This window comes from Primulina huaijiensis, chromosome 7 (genome assembly GCF_012295235.1).
Source record: "Primulina huaijiensis isolate GDHJ02 chromosome 7, ASM1229523v2, whole genome shotgun sequence".
Taxonomy (NCBI): domain Eukaryota; kingdom Viridiplantae; phylum Streptophyta; class Magnoliopsida; order Lamiales; family Gesneriaceae; genus Primulina; species Primulina huaijiensis.
In genome coordinates this window covers 17,536,988-17,560,269 of record NC_133312.1, presented here as the reverse complement: position 1 = coordinate 17,560,269, position 23,282 = coordinate 17,536,988, and the positions used below count along the sequence as shown (strand labels likewise).

At 35.7% G+C, this 23,282-nt stretch overlaps 1 protein-coding gene across 2 annotated transcripts; it reads right to left on the bottom strand.

Moving 5' to 3' along the window:
* Positions 1–2,284: 2,284 nt before the first annotated feature.
* On the bottom strand, positions 2,285–18,211 carry LOC140980905 (serine carboxypeptidase 1-like). Of its 2 annotated transcripts, XM_073447014.1 has the most exons (14): positions 17,851–18,200; positions 17,566–17,711; positions 11,226–11,302; positions 10,931–11,053; positions 10,400–10,502; positions 10,287–10,324; positions 10,108–10,209; positions 9,743–9,823; positions 9,430–9,669; positions 8,710–8,775; positions 8,522–8,643; positions 8,322–8,435; positions 8,154–8,199; positions 2,285–2,529 (listed from the first exon to the last, which is right to left on the bottom strand). In XM_073447014.1, the coding sequence occupies exons 1-14, from the start codon at positions 17,997–17,999 to the stop codon at positions 2,446–2,448; spliced, it is 1,491 nt and encodes a 496-aa protein (XP_073303115.1). In that variant the 5' UTR covers positions 18,000–18,200; the 3' UTR covers positions 2,285–2,445. The 2 variants fall into 2 exon arrangements, with proteins under 2 accessions (XP_073303115.1, XP_073303116.1); XM_073447015.1 differs by lacking the exon at positions 17,566–17,711 and having other exon boundaries at positions 17,851–18,211.
* Between the last annotated feature and the right edge of the window lie 5,071 nt (positions 18,212–23,282).

Genomic DNA, 23,282 nt, shown 5'->3' with positions numbered 1-23,282 from the left:
CCAATTTTGTATTGGTTTGCGTTCCCGGAATTTAGGCCTGTAGGAGAGATACACCATACAACCTTGGCGAACGGGCAGGCTACTAGAGCATGAAATTCATTTTCTTCCTCACTGTGACAAAGAGGACACCGTACTTGAACTTCCACTCCTCTTTTTTAGAGCACTCATTGTTGGTAGACAAGAAGATAAAGCCTTACATATGAAGTTGCGCAACTTTGCCAGAACTTTCATTTTCCAGAGAGCTTTCTAGTTACCGTTCGGTTTTCATTGTAGGAGTGTTGGTGACTTGACAAAAGTCTATAACCACTTCGACCATGTAATTTCCTTTCTTGTCTGCTGTCCAGAGCCATTTATCCTCTCCTTCCTCTTATTACAATTTGTTCCTAATATCTTTAGAGTAATGCAATATGTGGGCAATATTAATAGCAAGTATGATNATTGCGGGTGGATGTTTTCTTAGATCGTTTGCAATGGATTAAAATCTCCAATGCAAATTAAATTTGCCGACGCCAATGCATCTTATACTTGAATCCACCGTAAGACTTTAGAAGTAATAGCTTGGCAGCTGATAAAAAACAAAAGAAAATTACATTATATTTGTTACAAATATTACATCGTACAGACGCGGTTAAAGGGCGCATGCCTGGGGTTTCACCACATTATTCGAATCAATCCGACTGCCACATTATGTAATGACGACACGATGAGACAGTATCAATAGTCCATTTTCATTGACAAACTGATTTTGAGAGTGAATATCCTCCTTTGATACATCAAACAAATTAAAGATCAACGTTTCCGAGCCAAAAGGTCTTAAATATACTTAATTTGAAACAAACAGAAACTAGATTGAATACAATCTGCTCCCTTGTAAAGTGCAACTTATCCATCTGTGTTCACAGGAAACACAGTAAAATCCGCTAAATGCAATCAACCCTGCTAATTCTTGCTGCCCCTTCAATCTTCAATACATATTATATTTTCACAAAAATGTATTTTTGTTACAAAATATTTTGGCAAACGATAAATTTAGGAATCAGTACTTCACCAAATGAAAAGTGTTAGCACATATGTTATTCGTTACCCTTGAAAAAAGCTGAATTATCTTTTACATATTTATCATATTCATTGCACATACCACAACTCTTGATCCAAAAGCTTAAAAAGGGCCACAATTTTTTCTTCTATGTATAAAAAGCAATACGTGGGCCCGTGTGGAAAACACACATGTGTCTCTCTTATATGTTTGAGTAGGTATCTTGTGACACGGTCTCACGAATCTTTATCTGTGAGACGGATCAACCCTACCGATATTCACAATAAAAAGTAATAATCTTCGCATAAAAAGTCATATTTTTTCATGTATGACTCAAATAAAAGATCCGTTTTACAAAATACAACCCGTGAGACCGTCTCACACAAATTTTTGCCAATATCCTTTAAGCCAAGGGTTGGGATACTACCTATATGATAACCTATAAATTAATGCTAGGGACTTAAAAGTGCATCATACATCCCTTCAAACCCGTGCATAATTAACTTTTAGGGACGATAATTAATTCTGAAACAAGTAAAGATTGATTCTACATATGTGAAACAAGTCAAGAGTGACCATATAATAACTAATCTTTTCATAATCACGTTTATAGTTGAATAAATTATAATCTTTTCAAAGATGCTAGAATTTAATAGAGGCAAAACCAAGATTATAAAATTAGGTGGACAAAAATTTAAATAATATTTTTTTAGAGATTAAATTAAAGACTTGTTTGCATTGTAAAGAAATTTTACAAAAAATTGAGTTTGGCTTCAGCCAACACTGTGTTCATAATCCTGGTTCGACAAATATTTGTCTTTTCCAATTCTTCGAACACTTATTATTTTTACATAAAAAAAAACACATAATACCTAAAATACCCATAATAGTGTAAAGTGTTTTTGAGAAACTCAATAGTGCGAAGTTCAATATTAATGCATGTTTAATATCTATATCCATAATACCTTAAATATCTCGATAATATAAACGTTCATTATTATTAATACACGTACACTACACAAACTTTGCATACAATTCAACTAAAATTTTAAACTATCAATTACTCAACCACCTATTAAGTCTTTTTTTAAAGAAATTAGTTTTCAAATTATTTTTTTTGATAGGAAACATATATTTTATTTAATCAAAATAGACCATTACAATACTTAGCGGATGAGTTTTCAAATTATCAGTACACAGAATTCTTCATCAATAGCAATTCTTTGTTTCACAATAGGCAGACCATCCTTGAAGTTATAAATAGCAATCCTCTGTTCCACAAGACTTCGTCAATGCTTCCAAAATCAGAAAATATATATATACACACACACACGTTTGGTGAATATCATACCAAAATTATATATATACTGAAAGAATATATCGTTTTCTGGACTTTCTAAATTCTATATTCATATTTTTTTATCTGCCAACCAGCGTGAGTAGAACTCTAATGCTTCACGTGGTTTGTATTCTGGTACAGTGTGTCCAGCTCCCTGCATAGTTCACATATAAACATTGTCAATCCCAATTCTTACGTTCATGTTGTTCGAATCTTGTCGCCACTCTTAATATAGCTAAGGCAAATGGTTTAGCATTCAATTACCAAGTTTTTGAAAATTGGATACATGTTTGACAGTTTATGATATATTACAACAAGATGACAAATCTTTATCAGTACATGAAATTTGATTTCGTAAATGGGTAATGGTCTATGGTCTAGCTCGATCTATGCGTTTTTGGCTGTTTTTATTTTCGTTGCAGGAACGTAAGTAAAATACACAGGCGCGCCAGTACGATATGAGCGTGCAGCCACGCGTTCGAGACAAACCAGCATAACCCCAGACAGAGCAATGCACGCAGGCATGCTTTCCCATAGCGCACCCATGCTGCCGAGAAGCACACAACCATGCGAGAGCAGAAGTTGAAGCGCAACCGCACATCCAAAGAGCCCGACCGCACGACACGACGTACAAAACAGGGACTCACGGACTTTTGTCGAATATAGAACACGTAGCCCTAGACTTTGGGTGATTCATTCAGCGTCGTGCACATACGAAAACACGATATTCTGCGCGAGAGAGCAAGATCGAATATCGGGGATGGAGATGCGATTCGGCTACCATCTATTCTTCCTCTATCCTTCTAGATTCTTGTTCGTTAGTTTGATGATTAAAAACATGTTTATTATTGAATTCTATTTTGTTATGAACTAATTTGACACATCGTGGGGTGTTTAAGAAGAGTTAGTGTTTTTTGTTAATAAACGAGTTGATGTTAATAGTAAAAATATCGATAATAATTAAATATAGCAGAGACCAGGTGAGATATCGTTTCTCTACTATCTCTAATTGATTTTTCAGTATTTTGTGCGCTCAAAGTTATTCTTGTTTATTAGTGTTGGTTGAAATCTTCATTTAATAGTCTAAATAAAGTTCGACTATTTTAATTACGGTAATTGATATAATTTTGAATATACATTCTCTGTGGGAATGATATCCGTACGATATCGTACTTAATTACGTACGAAAACTTGACACCGTATACTTAAAATAAGCAATCGTGCAACAAGTTTTTGCCGTCGTTGTCAGAGTGTTTTATTTAATGATACATCAATATTGTTTACTAATTAGTCTTGATTTTAATTTAGATTTATTTTTATTGTTTATTGATTTGTTGTTTCCCTTTGTTTTGCGGTTAATGCGAAAAACTCAAAGCTTCAACTCGTTGCTTGTTGATACTAAATTCGAAAAGACTGTTAAAGCATTAAGGAAAGCATGAAGAGAAGAGCTCAAGCAGATGGCAAAAAACAGAAAAAAAAAATAATAATCCATCTCTTGCTGCAGTACCCATCAGAGATGACTTCAAGCCTGTGATCAATGCACACTATTTTGGAAGAGCTCCTGGAACTATCAACGCCAATAATTTCGAGTTGAAGCCATCACTGATTAACATGGTTCAGTAGAACCATTTGAGGGAGCATCCACAGCAGATAAAAATCACAGACACGTTAAAAATTAATGGTGTTCCTGATAATACTATTAGATTGAGCTTGTTTACATTTTCTCTTATGGATCAGGCAAGGAGTTGGCTATAATCAATACCCCTTAGGTGCATAACTACATGGAAAGATATGACGACAAAATTCATAGTGAAGTATTTTCCTCCTGTCAAGTCAGCCCAATTGAATATTGAGATCAGTACATTCAGACAGACTGATTTCGACCAGTTGTATGAGGCATGAGAATACTTTAAGGACCTGCTTAGAAGATGTCCAAACCATAACTTTGAAAAATGGGTCCATATTGAATTATTTTATAATGGGCTGAACGCACAGACTATGACATTTGTCGATGCGGCTACTGGAGGAACTATCTTTGTCTAAACTCCGGATGAAGACTACGAGATGCTAGAGCAAATGACGATCAACAACTACCAATGGCTCTTAGAGAGATCTAGAACAAATAAGTCAGCTGGAGTTTGTGGTAGATCCTATCACATAACACACTACGCAAGTTTCTGCGATGACCACCCAGATTGCAGCAATGAATAAAGGAAGCCAGACAAATTTTGAGGCTACTGCGGTGTCCATTGATGAAGGGCCCACTACTGAGGATGCTCAGTATCCACGTGTGATAGCGGAGGATGTACTTGTGAAGGAAGACAAATTTATCTTCCCAACCGACTTTGTGATATTAGACATGGAGGAAGATCAAGATACACCTTTGATTTTTGGGAGAACATTTCTGGCCACTTGATGAGCCTTGATTGGTGTGCACAAAAGAGAACTTACATTGAGAGTTGGTGGCAAGGCCGTGATATTCAACATTTGTAACGTCATCGGAGCGACCGACGAGATAAGCACTTGTAATAGTATAGAAAAGGGAAATGATTGTGGTGAGAAATGAAAAGAACGAGTTGATCTCGACTTGCACTGTTACTGGAAGGCGTGTGTGCATCGACCATAGGAAACTGAAGGAAGCTAGACGAAAAGATCATTTCCCAATTCTATTTGTTGATAAAATGCTTGATAGATTAGGTGGTTACCATAACTATTGCTCTCTAGATGGTTATTCAGGTTACAATCAAATCGCAATGGAGCCAGAGGATCAAGAGATACCACCTTCACTTGTCCCTATAGTACGTTCGCTTTTAGGAGAATTCCGTTTGGACTTTGCAATGCATCTGCTATGTTTCAGAGATGTATGATGACTATCTTTTCAAACATGGTGGAAGAGACCATGAAAGTCTTCATATACAACTTCTCGATATTTGGCTCTTCATTTGATCATCGTATAATATTTTCCTTGTTTTGCAGAGATGTCAAGAAAATAACCTAATTATTAACTGATAAAAATGTCATTTTATGGTTCAAGAAGGCATTGTGTTTGGACATAAAGTGTTGGTAAAAGGAATGGAAGTAGACAGAGCCAAGGTCGTAGCAATTGAAAAGCTCCCTCCGTCAAAGTACGTCAAGGGCACAAGAAGTTGCATAGGGCACACCGGGTTTTATCGTCGATATATTAAATATATTTCTAAGATTACTATACCCCTGTTGAATTTGTTGGAAAAAGACTTCACCTTTATTTTTTATAGAGACTACTTACAGACCTTTAATAGGACCAAGGAAGCGCTGATTTCTGCACCTATCATGATAGTTTATGACTGAAAAGAGCCATTTGAGCTGATGTGCGATGCTAGCAACTTTGTTGTTGGAGCAGTTTTGGGACAAATAAGAGAGAAGACTTTTAGAGCAATTTATTACGCTAGTCGCAACATGAATGTAGCAAAACAAAACTACACAACAACTGAAAATGAGATGTTAGAGGTGGTGTTTGCATTCAACAAATTCAGGACATATCTCATTGGCACCAAGGTAATTGTTTATACTTAATTATGCAGCGATTCGCTACCTGTTTGCCAAGAAATACGCAAAGTCTAGGTTGATAAGGTGAATTTCGAAATTACAAGAATTTGATTTCGAGGTCAAGGATAAAAAAAAGAGCGAAAATCTAGTGGCTGACCATTTTTCTCGATTGGAGTCAAAGCACAAGAATGAAGAAACAATCATCAAGGAAACTTTTCCTGATGAGCAGCTTTTCGACGTAATTCTAAACTCAAATGATTCGCAGACATTGCTAACTTTTTGTCTTGTGGTGTTTTGCCTCCGAATTCGAATCAATACAAGAAGTTCTTCCATGATGCAAAATTTTATCAATGGGATGACCCTTATGTTTACAAGAGATGTGTTGATTAAGTGATTAGGAGATGTGTGGGAGTAGAAGAAGCCAGAGATATTATTGAGTAATGCCCCTCTGCCTTGTATGGTGGGGCATTTTGGAGCGTCTAGAACAGCTTTCAAGGTGTTACAAACTAGTTTCTATTGATTTATGTGTTTAAAAATAGTCATAGTTTGGTGAAATCATGTGATAGATGCCAAAGGGTAGGAAATATTTTTAGGATTCATGAATTACCACTAACAGATATTTTGGAGATCGAACTGTTTGATGTTTGGGGTATTGACTTAATGGGGTCATTCTCATCTTCTTTTGACCAATCTTACATTTTTCTTAACCTAAACAAGTCCTAATGATCTATGTGAGTATGTATTGTTTAAAGAATGGTGGCTTTAAACTTAAGTTAAAAATTCGACGAATCTGTGAAGTGACGAGCGGCATGAATCTATCACGATATTGGGTTGGGTAGATGAGATTGATAAATCACATACGTAAACTGTTGAGTAGTTGTGACATACATATGATTTGAAAACTTGTATAGTTAATCTAAGGCATAAGATGATTCCTATATTCCACAACTTTAGTTGTTCAATTTATTCTTTTTTATGTTTCTAGGTGTCATATGTCCTATTTACTTTTTTATTTTGCTCGACACTAGCAGAAGTTCAAGTTTAAGAGGGTTTGTTAATAATTGTTACTTATGTTATTGTTTTAGAGCGGATTTATGCGTTTTTGGTCGATTTTGGTGTCGTTGCAGGAACATAGGTAAAATACACATATCGGGCTAAGTGGACGAAAATGGAATGACAATGGGAGCTTGAAGAAGTGAACAAGAGAATGAGGCAGAAGCACAGGCACACCCGCGCGATATGAGCGTGCAGCCGAGCGTTCGAGACAAACCAGCATATCCCAAGAGCATTTCCATAGTGCACCAGCGCTGCCGAGAAGCACACCATCACGCGAGAGCAGAAGTTGAAGCGCAGCCGCGCGACCACGCAACACAGCGTACAAAAAAGGGACTCACGGACTTTTCAAGAATATAAAACACGTAGCCCTAACCTTTGGGCAATTCATTCAGAGCAGTGCACGCACGAGAACACGATGTTCTGAGCAAGAGATCAAGATTGAAGATCGGGGACGGACACGTGATTCAGCCTCCATATGTTCTTCCTCTCTCCTTTTAGATTCTTGTTTGTTAGTTTGATGAAGAAAAACATGTTTAGTTTTGGATTCTATTTCGTTATGAACGAATTTGATTTTCTAGAGATCAACTAGCTTGGTCAAAACTATATTTTGAATTATTTAGTTTTATGATTAATTTTTTCTTCATTTATTTGTGTTTGCCTATTATTAATTTATTGGTCGTAAAATGATTCAACAACTAATTGAAATCTAGCACTCACGTGAAGAGATTGAAATTAAAATCGTAGGAATCATATCGTTAAATGTTTTTATTGTTCGAAAAGCGTATAATCTCATCAAAATCCTGGTAAGAACATCGTTCACACATATCGTTTACTATTAGATTTTAAATAGTAATAATAAAAATAATTAGTAAACTATATACTCCTACTATTGAATTGGGAAAGGGAATAGGAAGAGTTAGTAATCTTGATTAAAAACGAGTTGGTGTTAATGGTAAAAATATCAATAATTAAATATAGTGGAGATCATTTGGAATTGTGTTTTTAGACTCTCATTGATTTTCAATATTTTGTGCGCTTTGTTTATTAGTGTTAGTCGAAATTTCCATTTAATCCTCTAAATCGAGTTAATTACCGTACTAGATATAATTTTGATATACACTCTCTAAAAAAACGATATTGTACTTAATCACATGCTAAAACTTGATACTACAAAGTAAGCAATCGTGCAACACATACCTTTATGGTGAGGAAGATGAGATTGTTTTCATAAACCTGTATGTATCTACATAAAATGAAATGTGAACGAATCAGCCCCTTTCAAGAAGTCATCCAGACGATCATGTAACCGAAGACTGACATTTTTATGCTAAATGGCACCTTAAAATTCACAAAGATCAGACATACCCTGCAACTTGGTCATTCACAAACCAAGGCCTCCATGAATCAGCTTTCTTGTATCCGATGGATCGAGTCCAAGCTTCACTTCCCGTGAATGGAACACACATATCATGATCCCCACTGAACAAAAAAATAAATCCTTTTAAATAAATTGATACCACCACTCACTAGTTAATTAAACAGCAAAATTCAGTGATTCTTTCTACCTGTATATGAGAGCTCGATATCCCCGGGATGTGAGGTTCTTATGATATTTGATCATGCTCCCAGCATCATGATAAAATTTGAGTCTGTCTGTGCACAGCTCAAAGTTTCCTGCCACAGTTTTCTGGAGCACGAACAGTTTATTTTACCGCGCGAAACAAATAATGTAAGTAGAGATGATAAATCTTACAGGTTCAGCATGGATTGCTCTCCTAACTGCTTCACTGTTCAGCCATGCAGTTGCAACCTCATCATCCTGCACGTTTTGTCAAAATAAGAGAGGTTTTTTGAGGTCGAGAGTGTACATACAATACTACTGAACCAAAACAAGCTGAATACTAATCAATTTTTCGTACTCGAGCTTCAAATTGACTTGAAGCCAAAAAATAAACTATTCTGGTTCCAACAACATTAAAATAGAACTTGTATTAATGAATGCTTGAATTATAGCTTGAACTCGTGAGACTGTTTAATTTTCAATAAGTTAATAAAATATTAGTATTTTTATATATTAAAATTTACGAACTATTTAAAAACATAATTTGGGCTAATATGTTCGGCTCAAAGAATATTTGAACCATAGATTAAGCCAGACTAAGACAAGCCCATTAAAATTTGAAAGAGGAATTACAATCTTCTGCTTTTTCACAATCTGGAAAATACTTCCAGTTCATAAGGATCATCAAAGTAAATCAAATATAAGTTGTCCAAAAATTTCATTTTAGCTTTTTTAAGAGTTTAGACTATATATCAGATGTCCTTCATGAAAAAGACATCAGGTGTATGTAAATCATAAATATATATAAAAGTCAAGTAAAAATTATATTTGAGGGTTCTTGGGACTACGTATCTGATATCATTCTGAAAATAGAACATCATGTCCACCGAAAGTAAGGCTTGAGTTTCTTACAGTGCATGGAACGTCTACTTCACTAAGAAGCTGTGGCCAACTCGGGACAAGTCCATCTCTTACAGGAGCTCTAAGAGGCCATGCACGACCAAACATTCGTTTTCTCACTGGCAAAGGCCTTTCGCTCACACCCAATCTCCTGAAGCTCTGAGGCAATTTTGTCGTCGTGAATGAAATCTTACTTGGTGTAGCATGATAGCATGGTTCGAGAATGTCATATACGTTTATATCCTTGATTTCCTGAAATAACTCAAAATGTAAAGCACAAATGAACAGAAATATAAGTTTGAAAAGTAGAAAGTATGAATCTTACTTCATCTACTGTTGCAAGCTTTTTTTGACAAGAGTCAGCAGTAGAATTATAGTAGCTCCCATTACATTGAATAGTAACTTCCTGCAGCATATCACTAAAGCGAATGAAATTGGAAACTTTATGTTGCCACTTTATGAACATATAAGCTCCTTCAACCTAAGTATGCTATTTGATTCCAAATCTGAGAAATCTCAACTTCTTCAGCAATTGTCCATTACTAAACGGTAATAAATTTCTTGGCGAAGAACATGATACAGCATTCACCGTCAACCTACTTGACAGGCTAGGAAATTTTTTTTACATGGACTTGCACTAGAAAATTTAATGGAAAAACAAACAAAAGTAAGAACAATCAAGCCACAAACCTCGAAAAGTTCCTCTGATATAAGACCCATTCCATGCACAAAAGGTACAAGAGCATTACCATCAATAACATCATCCGTGACTCCATTTCCCACCATGTAACCCTAAAATAGTTTACTAATTAATTTCGTCAGTCCAAATAGTTTATATGAACATGCTAAGTTTCTTGAAAATGGGATACCTTCAGGTGGAGAATGGGCTTTATACCAGCATCAATCCCTAGTATATCCAAGTAAAAAAGTTAACTAGTACTCCCTTTGTAATAGTGGAGTTCATGTCATAATGGTCACATACCTTTAGCTACTTCATTAGCCAAAGTCGGAACGTATATTCCAGCATACGATTCACCAGATATAAAGAACGGATTGGATATGAATTCTGGATAGAGCTCAAACCACTAGCCATATGAAATATAAGGTTACTGATAGTTAAAAATGTGGCATGAAACAAACTTGTGCCACTATACACATAAAGTAGTCATCAGCTGCCCTTAGGCGTAGACCAAGGTTAAGAAGCTCGTGTTAAATCAATGAAAAATATAATGTAATAATCAGATAACTTACAATCATTAATATTTGTTTTATGTTTATTTAGTAGTTTGTAAAATACATATTGAATGGTAAGCAACTATTTATCTTTTATAAATAAATCTAAAGTTTTCAAAATTATAGCTAGACTAGATAACTATCTTTGATAAGATGTGAACTTCACATTGCAACTTGCAAGTAGGCTATAGGCAAAACGTAAGCCTGAAAATACATCATGTTCCTCCAAAGACAACAGTGTGAAAGAACAATATAAAGTTCAGTAGAGGTTAATATTCACCTTGAGGAGAAATACATGGGAATCAGAAGCAGTCTTTAAGTCTCCTGTGATATAGTCGGATATATTTTCTGAGTAAGATAATCCAACACCCGAAGGAGAGTCTAAATACAAAATGCTTGATACCTGGAATGCCAAAAAGATTTATAAAATACGGCAATCTTTTAACTACAGAAATTGGTATCATAATAAACACAATCAATACAATCCAGTTTACATAAATAAATCCTCTAGCTAAGCGCACACACAAAACCCAAAAAAAATCTAGATTCGATATTTTAATGCAGGAAATCATCACCTTAGACCAGCTATATGGATTCTGATGCAGGGTGGGAAGGCTACCATGTGGTTTTCCGGCCTCAAAATTAAAGGGACCTGCGATGATTAATCAAAGGAAAAAATTAAATTCAAAGTGGTATGGGAGAAAAAGAAGCTAAAAGTAAGGCAAAAATGCTGTTTTTTTCGATTTCATCATCAACTAACGAAAAATTTGTAGGAAGCAATAAAAAATATTACAAAACATCAGTCTACATCATAATATGTTGATACAACACCTGAGAAGAACATTAATGAAATCTACAACTCAAAAGAACCTTCTCTAAATCATGCAGTCATGGAGTTGTACTCATATTCACCATCTTTTTTTTTCAATCCAGATTCCAACTTATTTTTGCATATTTTTCGATCAGATTTGTAAATATCCCGAAAAATTGAAGTTATTTCAAAATTTCTTGAAATTTATCGAGAATTGAGTACCACATTAACCGTATGTATATTGTTGGTTGTGTTTATTATCAAAATCCAAACAACAATCATATCAACATCTAAAATTTAAATAATGATCTGTGTATGCTTACATGAAGGTATAGCCAGAAGTGTATGGTACTGAATTTTACTGATTTAATAGCATGTTATATTGAATAAAATATATAAACATTACATACATTTTATTCAATGAAGTCTCTATTAGTTCAATTATTATTGTAACGATCATGGGTCCTTAGGCTAAACCAACATAGGCCTCGGCTCATACCCATGCACCACTACTGAAACGTCTATTCCTCGTTTTTCTATAAAATCTACTAGAATTTTTTTTTCCCTACTAACATGCTCTCGGCCGAAAGTACATACATATAAATAATTTTGCTATTAAAATAATCCAACCAACTATTATTTAAAAATCCAAAAGAACGCAATTCAAAACGTAAAATCTTAAACGTAAAACCAAACCTAGGACTAGCATTTTTTAAAATAAAGCATAAGCTCTTTAAACCTCTCAAAACCACTCAACAGCATCAAAAAGTTATAAACGTCAAAAAATCTTTTAAAGTAATTTTAAACCATAAACGTAATGCGTAAAACTAGCGACGGTCCTCGGGTTGTGTGCACCATCAGTCCAGCTAGTTCAACCATCACCAACAAAATCACGCTCACCTGTATCATTCACACCTAGTGAGTCTATTGGCTCAGCAAACCTTAACCATGATAGCAAGTAGTTAAAATACTTTTAATAAAATAGCTTTTCATTAACATGCATACTTTAAGCCATTTTTCTTTCATCATATACGTATACATATACATTCCCTTTAAGGTGAATTTCATTCATTAATTGTGACCATCCTTTCATCTTTCGGTCGATTGATCAATCTCAGCCGCAACCATGGTAATAGGAGGCTAGGCAATATTAACCACTTTTCCGTTACGTGCCTTGGCCTATAGTCGGCGGGGACATCGGCGACACTCTCACCCATCAACTGAGCATTGGCCTTACATATCATCATATCCTTTTGATGGAAATTCGGTCGTCGAGCTCCCTCTGGGGCTTCTCTAATAAACGAGCTCCCTCTAGGGTCTCGTCCCTCACGAATCCCTATTTCCTTACCATCACGATTAAATCACTTCTTTCAAAACATTTTTCCTCGTTTCCATTACTTTATAAAAATACATGCAATAATATCAATTTCTTTTAAACCAAGCATATAACACATCTTTTAACATTTATCGTTTTCCATCATAAAATTTCATAATCTTTCAAAATAAACATTTTAACGTTCATTACAGAATTTTGGACACTGTCAGGATGTCTAACATTTTTCTGATATAAAATGACTATTTTGCCCCTGAAACCCTAACTTTCCCAACCCTTAAACCTTAAAACACAACCCAAATCCATTCAAACTTAACATAACATCTTAAAATACACCCATAAAAATTTTTAGACGTAAACTTAAGCTTCTCGACTAATTTCCAAATTCGTTTTAAATCTTAAATCTACGTCCCGATTTTAACCCGAATCAACTCGAAACTTAATCAAACTTGAACCATAGCTTATTAACACCTAAACATACCCTATGCAACCCAATTCAAACCATTTAAGACCCTCGGAATACCTTAGAACGCCTACTGAATTTTCTGCACAAATTGATCAAACCCTAGCTTAACATACCATGGGTTCCTTCAAGCCTAGTCCCTCACCATCATGTTCAGACCCTAACCAACCATCCTAGGACCTAGACCACACCCTAGGGACCCTACTGGAACGAGCCTACAGCGCCTTGCCTGAGCTGCACACTAAACCCGCTCCCTTCGAAGCCCTGAGCGCCCAAAGCGCACGCACCTTCCCCAGCCCTTGCACCAGCCTTCCCTCCAGCCATCTAGGACCATGACTAGACCCCCTTAGGACCCCTGGACGTGACCCAACAGCAGCACATGGCCTGCTCCTTCCTAGCCCTCAAAACCGAAACCCTAGCTTATTAAAACCCCAATTTTCGTTCATCCTTTTGCCCACTCCTTTACAGCCTTTAAACATGCATCTAGGGGCTCCTAAACCTACTGAAATATGTCCCTTTTTATAGCCCAACCATGGCATCCATGTACATCATAAACAAGAATTTAAAACATGAAAATCAAATTTTTATCATGTATATGCCTCAAAAACGAAAATAAAAGGAAGGTTTCATATTTCTCATGCAAACATGATTAAATTCACATAATATGGTATGAACCATGAGTGAAAGAAGATTAAGGTGTGCTTTTGTGTATTTCGCGCACGAAAAACAATCTTTGACGCGAGGGACGTTGGCGAAGAGACGGGGGAGAAGACCTTGCATTTTCCCTTTAAATTCATGTGAATGGTCCTTTAAAAATATGTGTGTGTGTGGGTGTGCTGATGGAGGAGAAAAGCCCTAGGTTTCAGTGTTTTAAACATGTGGTTGAAGTGTTTAGGGTTTAGGAAACTCGATCTTTTGATATAAATAATTGGGTAAGAAGCTAGGCCCAATAACCCTATTATAATAAGCCAATTATGCCCATTATAGTGTATGTAAAATGTTTCGTTTAGGAAAGTTTTCGAAAATATTAGTCGAGTTCCCAAAAAGTCCTTATTTTCTTCAAAAATCGATTGCCGATTTAAAATATGGCTCGGTGCGTAAAAACACCTCAAAAGACATCATTTTCGAAAATACCATTTAAAATATACCATATATTAAATAATTAAAAATAATCATTTAATAAAAATATTTTCCCTTTACAGTCCCATTCTCAGTTCATCGATCGTGTCTCGAATAACCTTTAAAAACACATTTTTATGCATCCTAGAAGAAAACACTATTTTAAACATGTAAACACGCCTATCACATTTAATTTATTCAATTAAAATAATTTAATTAAGCATTTTCTATTTTTCTTAAATTTGCATTCGCTTTAATTACGTTATCGCATTTTGGACCTTACAATCACACTACATCTAAATGGTTATTTTTTATTGTTTCAATTAGAATGCAAGAATATCAATAAATAAAAAATAATCCTGCAATTAGAAAAATGTTTAGAAGATATACTACTCTTATCAATCAAAAATATTAAAGTTTCATGTGAAGTTTCTAAGATCTATAAAATGCCTAAACCGATGGGGGTGGTCAAAAGAAATGGCTGGGAAGCAAATATTGTTGGCTCTAAAACCATCAAGGGTCATACAACAACCAGATGCTAGTTACCTGAATAGTTTAGTTAAATTCAAGGAGCTGTGTTCAAATTCACAGAACTTGATTTCATCAAGTGTCCTACATGTTTTACCCGTGCATATCGACATTGATTCGTGGGGTGTTAGAATAGGTGCCCGACAAGCCAACTTGTGGCTCGGGCTTTATTGACTCTAATGTAAAACAATCTTTATTTTAATAATATTTTACGATTTTATTTGATTATGACATTATACTTTATCTGTATATTCATGCAAACGGCATAGATAAAGTCCTCGAATATACAATAGTTACCATGAGGTCTGCGTCGCAACGTAAGATCATGAAACTCATTGGGAAGTGTACCGTGTGTTCTAAACAGGTTTCTATTCGAATCAGCCGCCTAAAACAAGGATAAAGGTCGCTCGAGCTTGACACTAGCATTTGTGATGTAAACGCCATGTCTCATTTGCAAGGGCATGGAGATGTCCATTCACACAGATGAGTAATCATATGATGATGTATTGAACAACTTTCCCTCGAACTATCCAAGTGGTTCTCACTTATCGAATGGAATAGTCCGCAGTTATGGTTGTACATCATTAGTCCTTTGACCCGGGACAATGTAGGAGTTATACGTACTAGCTTGCACTTTGATCCGTTTACTGACTCCATCGAGGGTCATCAGGTGGCGAGGTTGGATGTAGTTTCGAAATACGTAGGAGCAAATGCATTGTAGTCGGGGATTCGTCGTTTGCCTACGGGTAAAGATATCCTATGTGGTCTGATGAGTTAATAGTACAAGGAATCTCTGGCCGGAGTAAGACATGTGCAGTTTGGAAAAGTGTTTCCTCGGTTGTGCATACCATGACGCTATTACTCAAAGATAAATCACATCGCTATCGAATTCATATGCAACTCTCGATATATCAATTGTAGCATATTCAATCGGGATATATGTGTTGAAGGGACCGTACTGTACGCTAACCATTACTAAAGGTTCTTGCAGGCACTATCAGTGATACCTAGGAGATCATGGGGCGATGCTACTAGACGCTCTTACCATGATCCTATGAGTACAATCAGAAATGAGTTCTGACATTCTTGATCAAGGAGTTGATGAAAAGAATGGGGTTAACTAGGGTAAACCCGAATAAGAATAAATGTTATTCTGAATCACATGGAGATGTAAACCCACGGCTAAATGTATCCTTGAATCATTGAGGGTTACACAAGTATCGGATTCTGTGTTCCGGTTGAGATAGTCAAATTTCAAGGAGTTGGAATTTGGTGACTATAGTTTGATGGAGATCAAACAACAAGCTTAAATAGGAGTTTATGAGTTTATTCCATAGGATGGAAGTTTGCATGATTGCTAAATAAGGAAGGAGAGTGGAACTGTCTGTTTTGTGAAGAAGTTCACTAAAACTGATAGCTGCCCAATATAGTAAGTGAAAATTTTGACCTTCGAAATTTTCGATTTTCATTATATGAACAAAACTTGTATCTTTGATACATCGGCGCTCTCGGATCGTCGATCGTGGTTATAATGAGTTCGGAATCATTTTTTAGTGAATTTGGAATTTACTAATTAAATTATTGTACTAGTAGTGGTGACTACTAAAATACACAAATTCTCATAAATGATTTAAATGAGTCTAGAATTAAATTAATCAAAGAGTTAATTTATAAATTAAATAATGGTTATTTAATTTAATGTACATGTATATATTTTATATGATGATATAAAGACGTGTATGTGTATTATTATATCATGTATTATTAAAAGTTAATAAATAAATTATATATTAATTATATGAGAGTTTTAAATATAATGGAATTATTAGAGTCATTGTGGGAGAAGGACTCCTAATGAGATTAGCAGTCAAGCTCTATACATATACCACTAGGACTCTAATTGCTAACCCTAATTTTGCACACAAAATATACAACACTCTCCTCCATTGAACAAGAAAACACACGGCCACCTTGAGAATTTTTGAGAAAAATTTTCGGCCACCTTGTTCTTCCACCGCCACCGCGTCGTCGTTGTCGTCGTCGCACCGTCTCTGGATTTTGGAAATTCGGAAGCTACAATCTCAACGCACAAATCGTTTGGATTTTCTAGTGCAAACAAAACAAGGAAAGCAGTCTCTGATCGTGGACCTGATTAGACGATCAAAAGGAGATCCGTTCGTAGGGACAAGAAAGGATTTCTCCGCTCATACCGGAATAGTTTGGAGTCCAGCGTTTAATACACGCAGGTATAATAGCTTAACGCCCTATGAATGTTTTGTTATACAAAAGACGCCCAAGAAAAATTTTAAACTGCCGCTGCGTCTTGCGTGCGAGAACACGATATCCATCAACACAACTAATTTTGAACGCCATATTGGAAGTTCCAATGCATGCTATTCTCAAAGTCTAAATAATTCTCATGTTGAATGAGACCATTAATTTGTTGACACAATTGGTTAACCAAACCATCAAATAACAAAATTCAGCCTCAAATTTCGAAGTCCCTTAACCTTCACCAGACGTAAATTCTAGCTTCTTTCCAAATGTGCCACCCATTTTAAATTGTTTATTTTTTAAATAAAATATCCAAATTAAAAACCTTTTCACACAAAAATGAAATTTTGATCATAAAGAAAAAAAAGCTAATAAATCTTCTCCTACCATGTTCATAAACAAATCCATCAAAGCTTGAGCACCCCGGACCACCATTAAGCCACAGCACAACAGGGTCTTCCCTTGGATTCCTCTCGGACTCAACAAAATAGTAGTACAATTTCTTTCCATGATTTTCATCAATTGTCACATATCTATACAGGGAAAAAAAACCCACAATTGAAAAACAAAAAACAACCCATCAAGCATAGTAACAAAATAAGTTCAATAAATCAATAAAAAGCCACCTTACAGAAGAAAAAGATGAATTTAATGTAAAAAAAAGATTCATACCCAGCATAGTGTCTTGAAGGAAAATTTCCACTAAACCCAGGAATCTGAGTTATAAGAGAACCCTCCGGTGCTGCCAAAGATGGCACATAACTTGCCAGAGTTTGAATCAAGATCAAATACAAGCAGTATGAGTATCGACGTCCCTTCATTTTGAACTAGAAAACGTGGAAGATTCAGCCCAAAATATGGCTACAAAAATGAATAATCTAGCTTATCTGAATCGGTTACAGTCATTGTGCTTACAAGGGAAGTGAGAGACGACGATTGCTGAGGAGACTTTCCAACAGGCTGGAAAGTGGCCACACACAGAACAAAGTATGGGAGATACTTGTTGTTTGTGAGTAGGTGATCTCAGCCGTTCGTATCATTGGACTGGTTCAGATTACTTGAGATCTTTTGTAACTGCAGCATGTGCTGAGTATTTAAACCACGCAAAACCTGACTTTATAAAATTGCGGAAAAATTAATTAATAATCGATATTTGTTAAAAATAAAAATTTATGATAAAAAATAAAAATTTCAACTCATAAAATCAATTAAACTACACATTTTATAGATTTTTTTTATTCGATTGTGTGTTTTTCTTCACAAATTGAGATACATATTTATAGAATTTCATTGAAAATAATCAAAAAATAATTACATCATTGCATAAATCATCACACACTAATTTCTAATATTTTCAATTCTTATTTTCAACACTCTCCCTCATGATGAAGATGATGATTGTCTTCATTAGTGTTTTTATATTGCCTCTTTAAAAACCTTATTAGGAAAAACTCATTGGGATAAAAATCATAGTAAGTAAAAAAGAGTGCATTCATGTAAACTCTCTCTCATATTAAAAAAGAACTCATTGTTATATATATGTTTTCTGAATATTGTCGTAGAAAGTGTCTTTATGAAGAGATCTGATTAGTTTTCAATTGATCGAATTTAACGAATATCAATATCTTTATTCTTTTCAAGCTCTTGGATGAATGCGAAAAACTTAGTGGGAATATGTTTAGTTCTGTCACTTTTTATGTATTCTTCTTTCATTTGAGTAACACATGCAACATTATCTTCATATAATATCACGGGCTTCATGTCGAATGATAATCCGCATGATATTTGGATATGTTGGGTCATTGATTTTAGTCATACACATCCATGGCTTGTTTTATGTAGTGCAATAATCTCGGCATAATTTGATGAAGTTATTATGAGTACTTGTTTATTTGAACGTCAAGAAATTGTAGTGCCTCCACGAGTAAATACAAATTCGGTTTGGGAACGTGTCTTGTGTGGATCAGATAAGTACTCAGCATCAGCATAACAAATTATAATTTGATTGGTATCTTTTGAATACAAAAGTCCCAAGTCTGTCGTTCCTCGTAGATAAACGGAATATATGTTTAATTATGTTTCAATGTCTCTAAGGTGTAACTCTGAATCCCGACTCCACATCCTTCGATATGATTTCCAATCGTTTCACAAAAGATTCAGATATGAAAGAATGTGTAGCTCCAGAATCTAGCAAATCGTAGGTAGCTACACCCTCTAACAATATTTTGCCTGTGATAATAGTCGCATTATACTCAAACAAGGCCATAAATTCGAAAATTCTTATCATCTAGGCCCTTTTCTAGTTTCCCATATTAGCAAATTAGTCCCTAATGTCTCGAACATATTGCAAAGTTACCTTTTATTTCAGAAAATTGCCCAATGGCCCTCAAAATTTTAGAATTATTGCAATTTAGTCCCCAATATTTTGAATTATGTCCAATCTACCCTCAATAATTTTGAAAATTGCTAATTAGCCCCTTAAATTTATAAATTGACCTAATTCAGTACCTAAATTCTCAATCCTCCTCGATTTAATCTTTGCATGCATGCTTATTAATTCAAGCGATAAAGCAATATAAAATTCTTAGATAGCTGGAATACCTGTAATAAGCGTAGTTTCAGGCTCTACTTGCTCAGCATGCACCACATAAGCCCTTCCACTCATGGGCTGCTTCTGTCTCGGGCTATCAATAGCCTTATGCCTGTATCCTCCGCACCTGAAGCACTTGTAGGTGCCCCACATACACTTTCCAGAGTGCTGGCGATTGCATTCCTTGCATAGCGGTCTCTCATCAGTTTTCAGGACAGCTGCTCTCTGTGACTGCCCCTATGGTTTCTGTTGCCGTGGCCGCCTTGGTAGTCCCGAAAACGGCTTTTTTTCTCTGCTGCTGCAGCTGCTGTGGTTGAGGGGGCCTCTTTCTTTGCATCTCCCACTCAATATCCTTCAGTGATAACTGCGCTCTAAAGGCCCTCGTAACAGCATAATTATAATTCACTGGGTCTCCCAACAGCACATCGCGACACACAGTAGGCCTCAGACCATTCAGAAAGTGCTTTAGTTTCTCAGCAGCATCATTAGAGATTAGGGGCACAAAGTGACAACCCCTATCAAACTTCTTGACAAATTCCGCAACAAGCATGTCCCCCTACCGGAGACTCAAGAACTCTCACTTCAGCGTGGACCTCACGTCAGCAGTGAAGTACTTCTCGTAGAACATCCGCTTGAAGTCCTCCCATGTGAGGGTATTCAGATTCACCCCTCTCTCATCTCCTTTCCACCATAGAGATGCGTCTTCCTTCAGTAAATAAATGGCGCATCGGACCCTGTCAGCATCCACCATGTTCATATAGCGGAAGATCACCACCAACAACCTAATCCAACCCTCAGCCATGAATGGATTAGTAGTACCAGAAAAATCCTTCGGATTCATCCTCCGAAACTACATGTAAATATCATCCGCACGACCCCTGGCAGCATTCCCAGCATGCTGCTCTAATAAGCGATCCATCCCCTCGAGCACCCGTGCAGGAGCATCCGGGGTTGGTCGAGGTAACTCCTTATGTCTCACCTCCTGCCTCTCACCCTCAGTACTCATGGAAATAACATGTCTGGGAGGCATATTGTTCATGTCGTCCAAACCACGCAACCAACATGCATTTAAATTTAAAGTTATGTCTAGCCTCTTAATTCAAGTATCATAAAAGCATTTAAAACTCAGCATATAAATCTTAAAGCAGTAAAACTCACAGACTTGAAGTGTAACTTCTTGAGCTTCTCGGAGTGACAGTAACACAACTCTTTCAGGATCCTTCGCTCTGATACCAACAAAAGCATCTCTTACTTTTAACTTTAGAAATTAATAAATACTAAGAAATTTTTTATTATTTTTTTATAAACATTTTCTTCTAACTTCAAAACCATCCAACATAAAAACGAATATTTAAAATTCTTATATACATAAAAATCCATAAATTGTCAACCACAAAATCGTACGTCAATTTAAAAATAATCCAAACTAAACTTCAAAATAAAGCATAAAATTTTTAAATAAATAATCCTCAATCTTTACTTCAAAACTTTAAATCTTAATCTAATGCGGAAATAAAATTCTCTTGGGAGTGTACTGTCGGACTCGATCCACTCAAGCGTCAGCACCTCCCTCAAAATCATCATCGCCTTCGACCATTCAAACCTATTGAGTCTAATGACTCAGTATTTTCTGACCATACGTAATAAATAATACATATACAGGCACATTGTTAGGATCGGTTTGATGTGTCAAAGTGTTTAGAAGGCGAGATTGAATAAACACTTGGTGATTTTTGGCTCTTTATAAAATATGAATCAGTTCGGTGATAAACTAAATTCAAGAATCTTGTTGTCGATATCAGTCAGTTAACTAGTTTGAAGTGCAGAAATAAACTAACTGATTGATTGAATACTCAAAGAATAAATGAAACACTGAACAAAACGATTTTTATGGATTTTCGGAGACTTCAAACGCTCATATGTGACCTCTTCTATCACAAGGATAGATTTTCACTAAAAGACTTTGATTGATTACAGAAACTGTAATAACCCACTTCAGTTTGGACTTAAACACTGCCAAACTGAAACTCTTATTTTCTAACAACTTATGAGTACACAAACTGATTATATTTCGTAGCACAACTGATCTCAAAAGATCGAATACAACAATGTAATGTGCTAATATTTTTGCTCAAATAATAGCCTGAATGCTATAAATATGACTTTGAGATGTGAGCCTTTTGTCTGTGTAAGTATCGCAACTGATTTTGAGTAACTGGATCTTTCAAGTGTTCTCTCTTTCAAAAATTCTCAAAATCACCTCTTCTTACTGAGTTCCTCAACTATTTATAGGCTTTGCTTCCAACGGTAACATTGAATAAATTAATTAATAAATATCCGTTGATTCGTCCTTTCAGAGTGTGTCAACATTCTTCTGACAATAGTACGATGTTGCAGTCTGTTGTGCGATTTGTCGGTTTAAAGCTGACTTAACTGATAACGTGTAGAACTAATCAGGAGTTCGACTATTTGACTGATCAGATAAAATGGCTTAAACATCCTGGTCATTTCTAACTAATAGTTCAGTTGACTTTACTGATTCAGTTAGTTCAGTTGACTTTACTGATTTAGTTAACTTTGTTCAGTTCGATTGCATCCCATCATTATCTCATTAATCTTCAGTTCTGATGACTTTAGTTTTTCATCTCATATGATCAGTTATATGTAATTCCAGTTTAGCTTGATCAGTTCTGCAAGTATCAATTCTTTATTTGTCAAACTCCGAAATATTTAATTCTAACAATTTCTCCCTTTTAGGTGTTTGACAATACTTAGATTTTGTGAACTGATATAACTGATAGTAGATAAAATAATCTTCAATAGAAATATACAGATTACATAATAAGAATAAAGATCGAATGAACTGCTAAACTATCGAATTGATCGGACTGTACATCATTTCTTAGCTTTCTTATCGGCTAGCCTTTGATCAGTTGTATGTTCAGTTCTTTTCTTTGAAGGTCCACCTTGTCCTTGACTTTGTTCTTTACTTTGTTCCTTTTCTCTTTTTTTGTCAACACCTGCGACATGAGAGAGAAGACGGAGTTCTGAACTGACTTGAGATACTGCATTAAGCATTTGTTCTTTCATTAAGTCCATTCTCTTGGACAGACTTGTATGCACAAAGTCAATTCTGTTGATGAGCATGTCCTGGATTTGGAACAAAGCTGGAACCGGGACTCTGTCTTTCTTCATTTGATCAACGGCAATAAACAGAGCAGTTATGTCTTTGGTGATCTTCTTGAGATCCTTCATCGTATGTTCTTTGATGGAATCAAATCTCAGAGTGTGCATCAGTTGAGTAGATTTGACTTCCGAAACTGTAGACATAAGGTTGTGTAAACTGGACTGAATTTCTTCAATCATAATATCAGTTGCAATTGGTATTTCAGGATATAAGGCTTCAGTTATTGCTGGTTCTTTGCCTTTGCCCTTCTCAATGAAATTCACAATTGCTAGGTCTTCAGTTCCAGCAGCACTTGGACTGTCCAATTCATTAGCAACTTCTTCAATT

Coding starts and splice junctions, on each gene's coding strand:
- LOC140980905 (XM_073447014.1), bottom strand. CDS start 17,999: ATGAAGGGACGTCGATACTCATACTGCTTGTATTTGATCTTGATTCAA. Junction 10,503..10,930: donor CCCATGTATTTCTCCTCAAG/GTGAATATTAAC, acceptor TCATATGGCTAG/TGGTTTGAGCTCTATCCAGA. Junction 9,824..10,107: donor TATCAGAGGAACTTTTCGAG/GTTTGTGGCTTG, acceptor GATATGCTGCAG/GAAGTTACTATTCAATGTAA.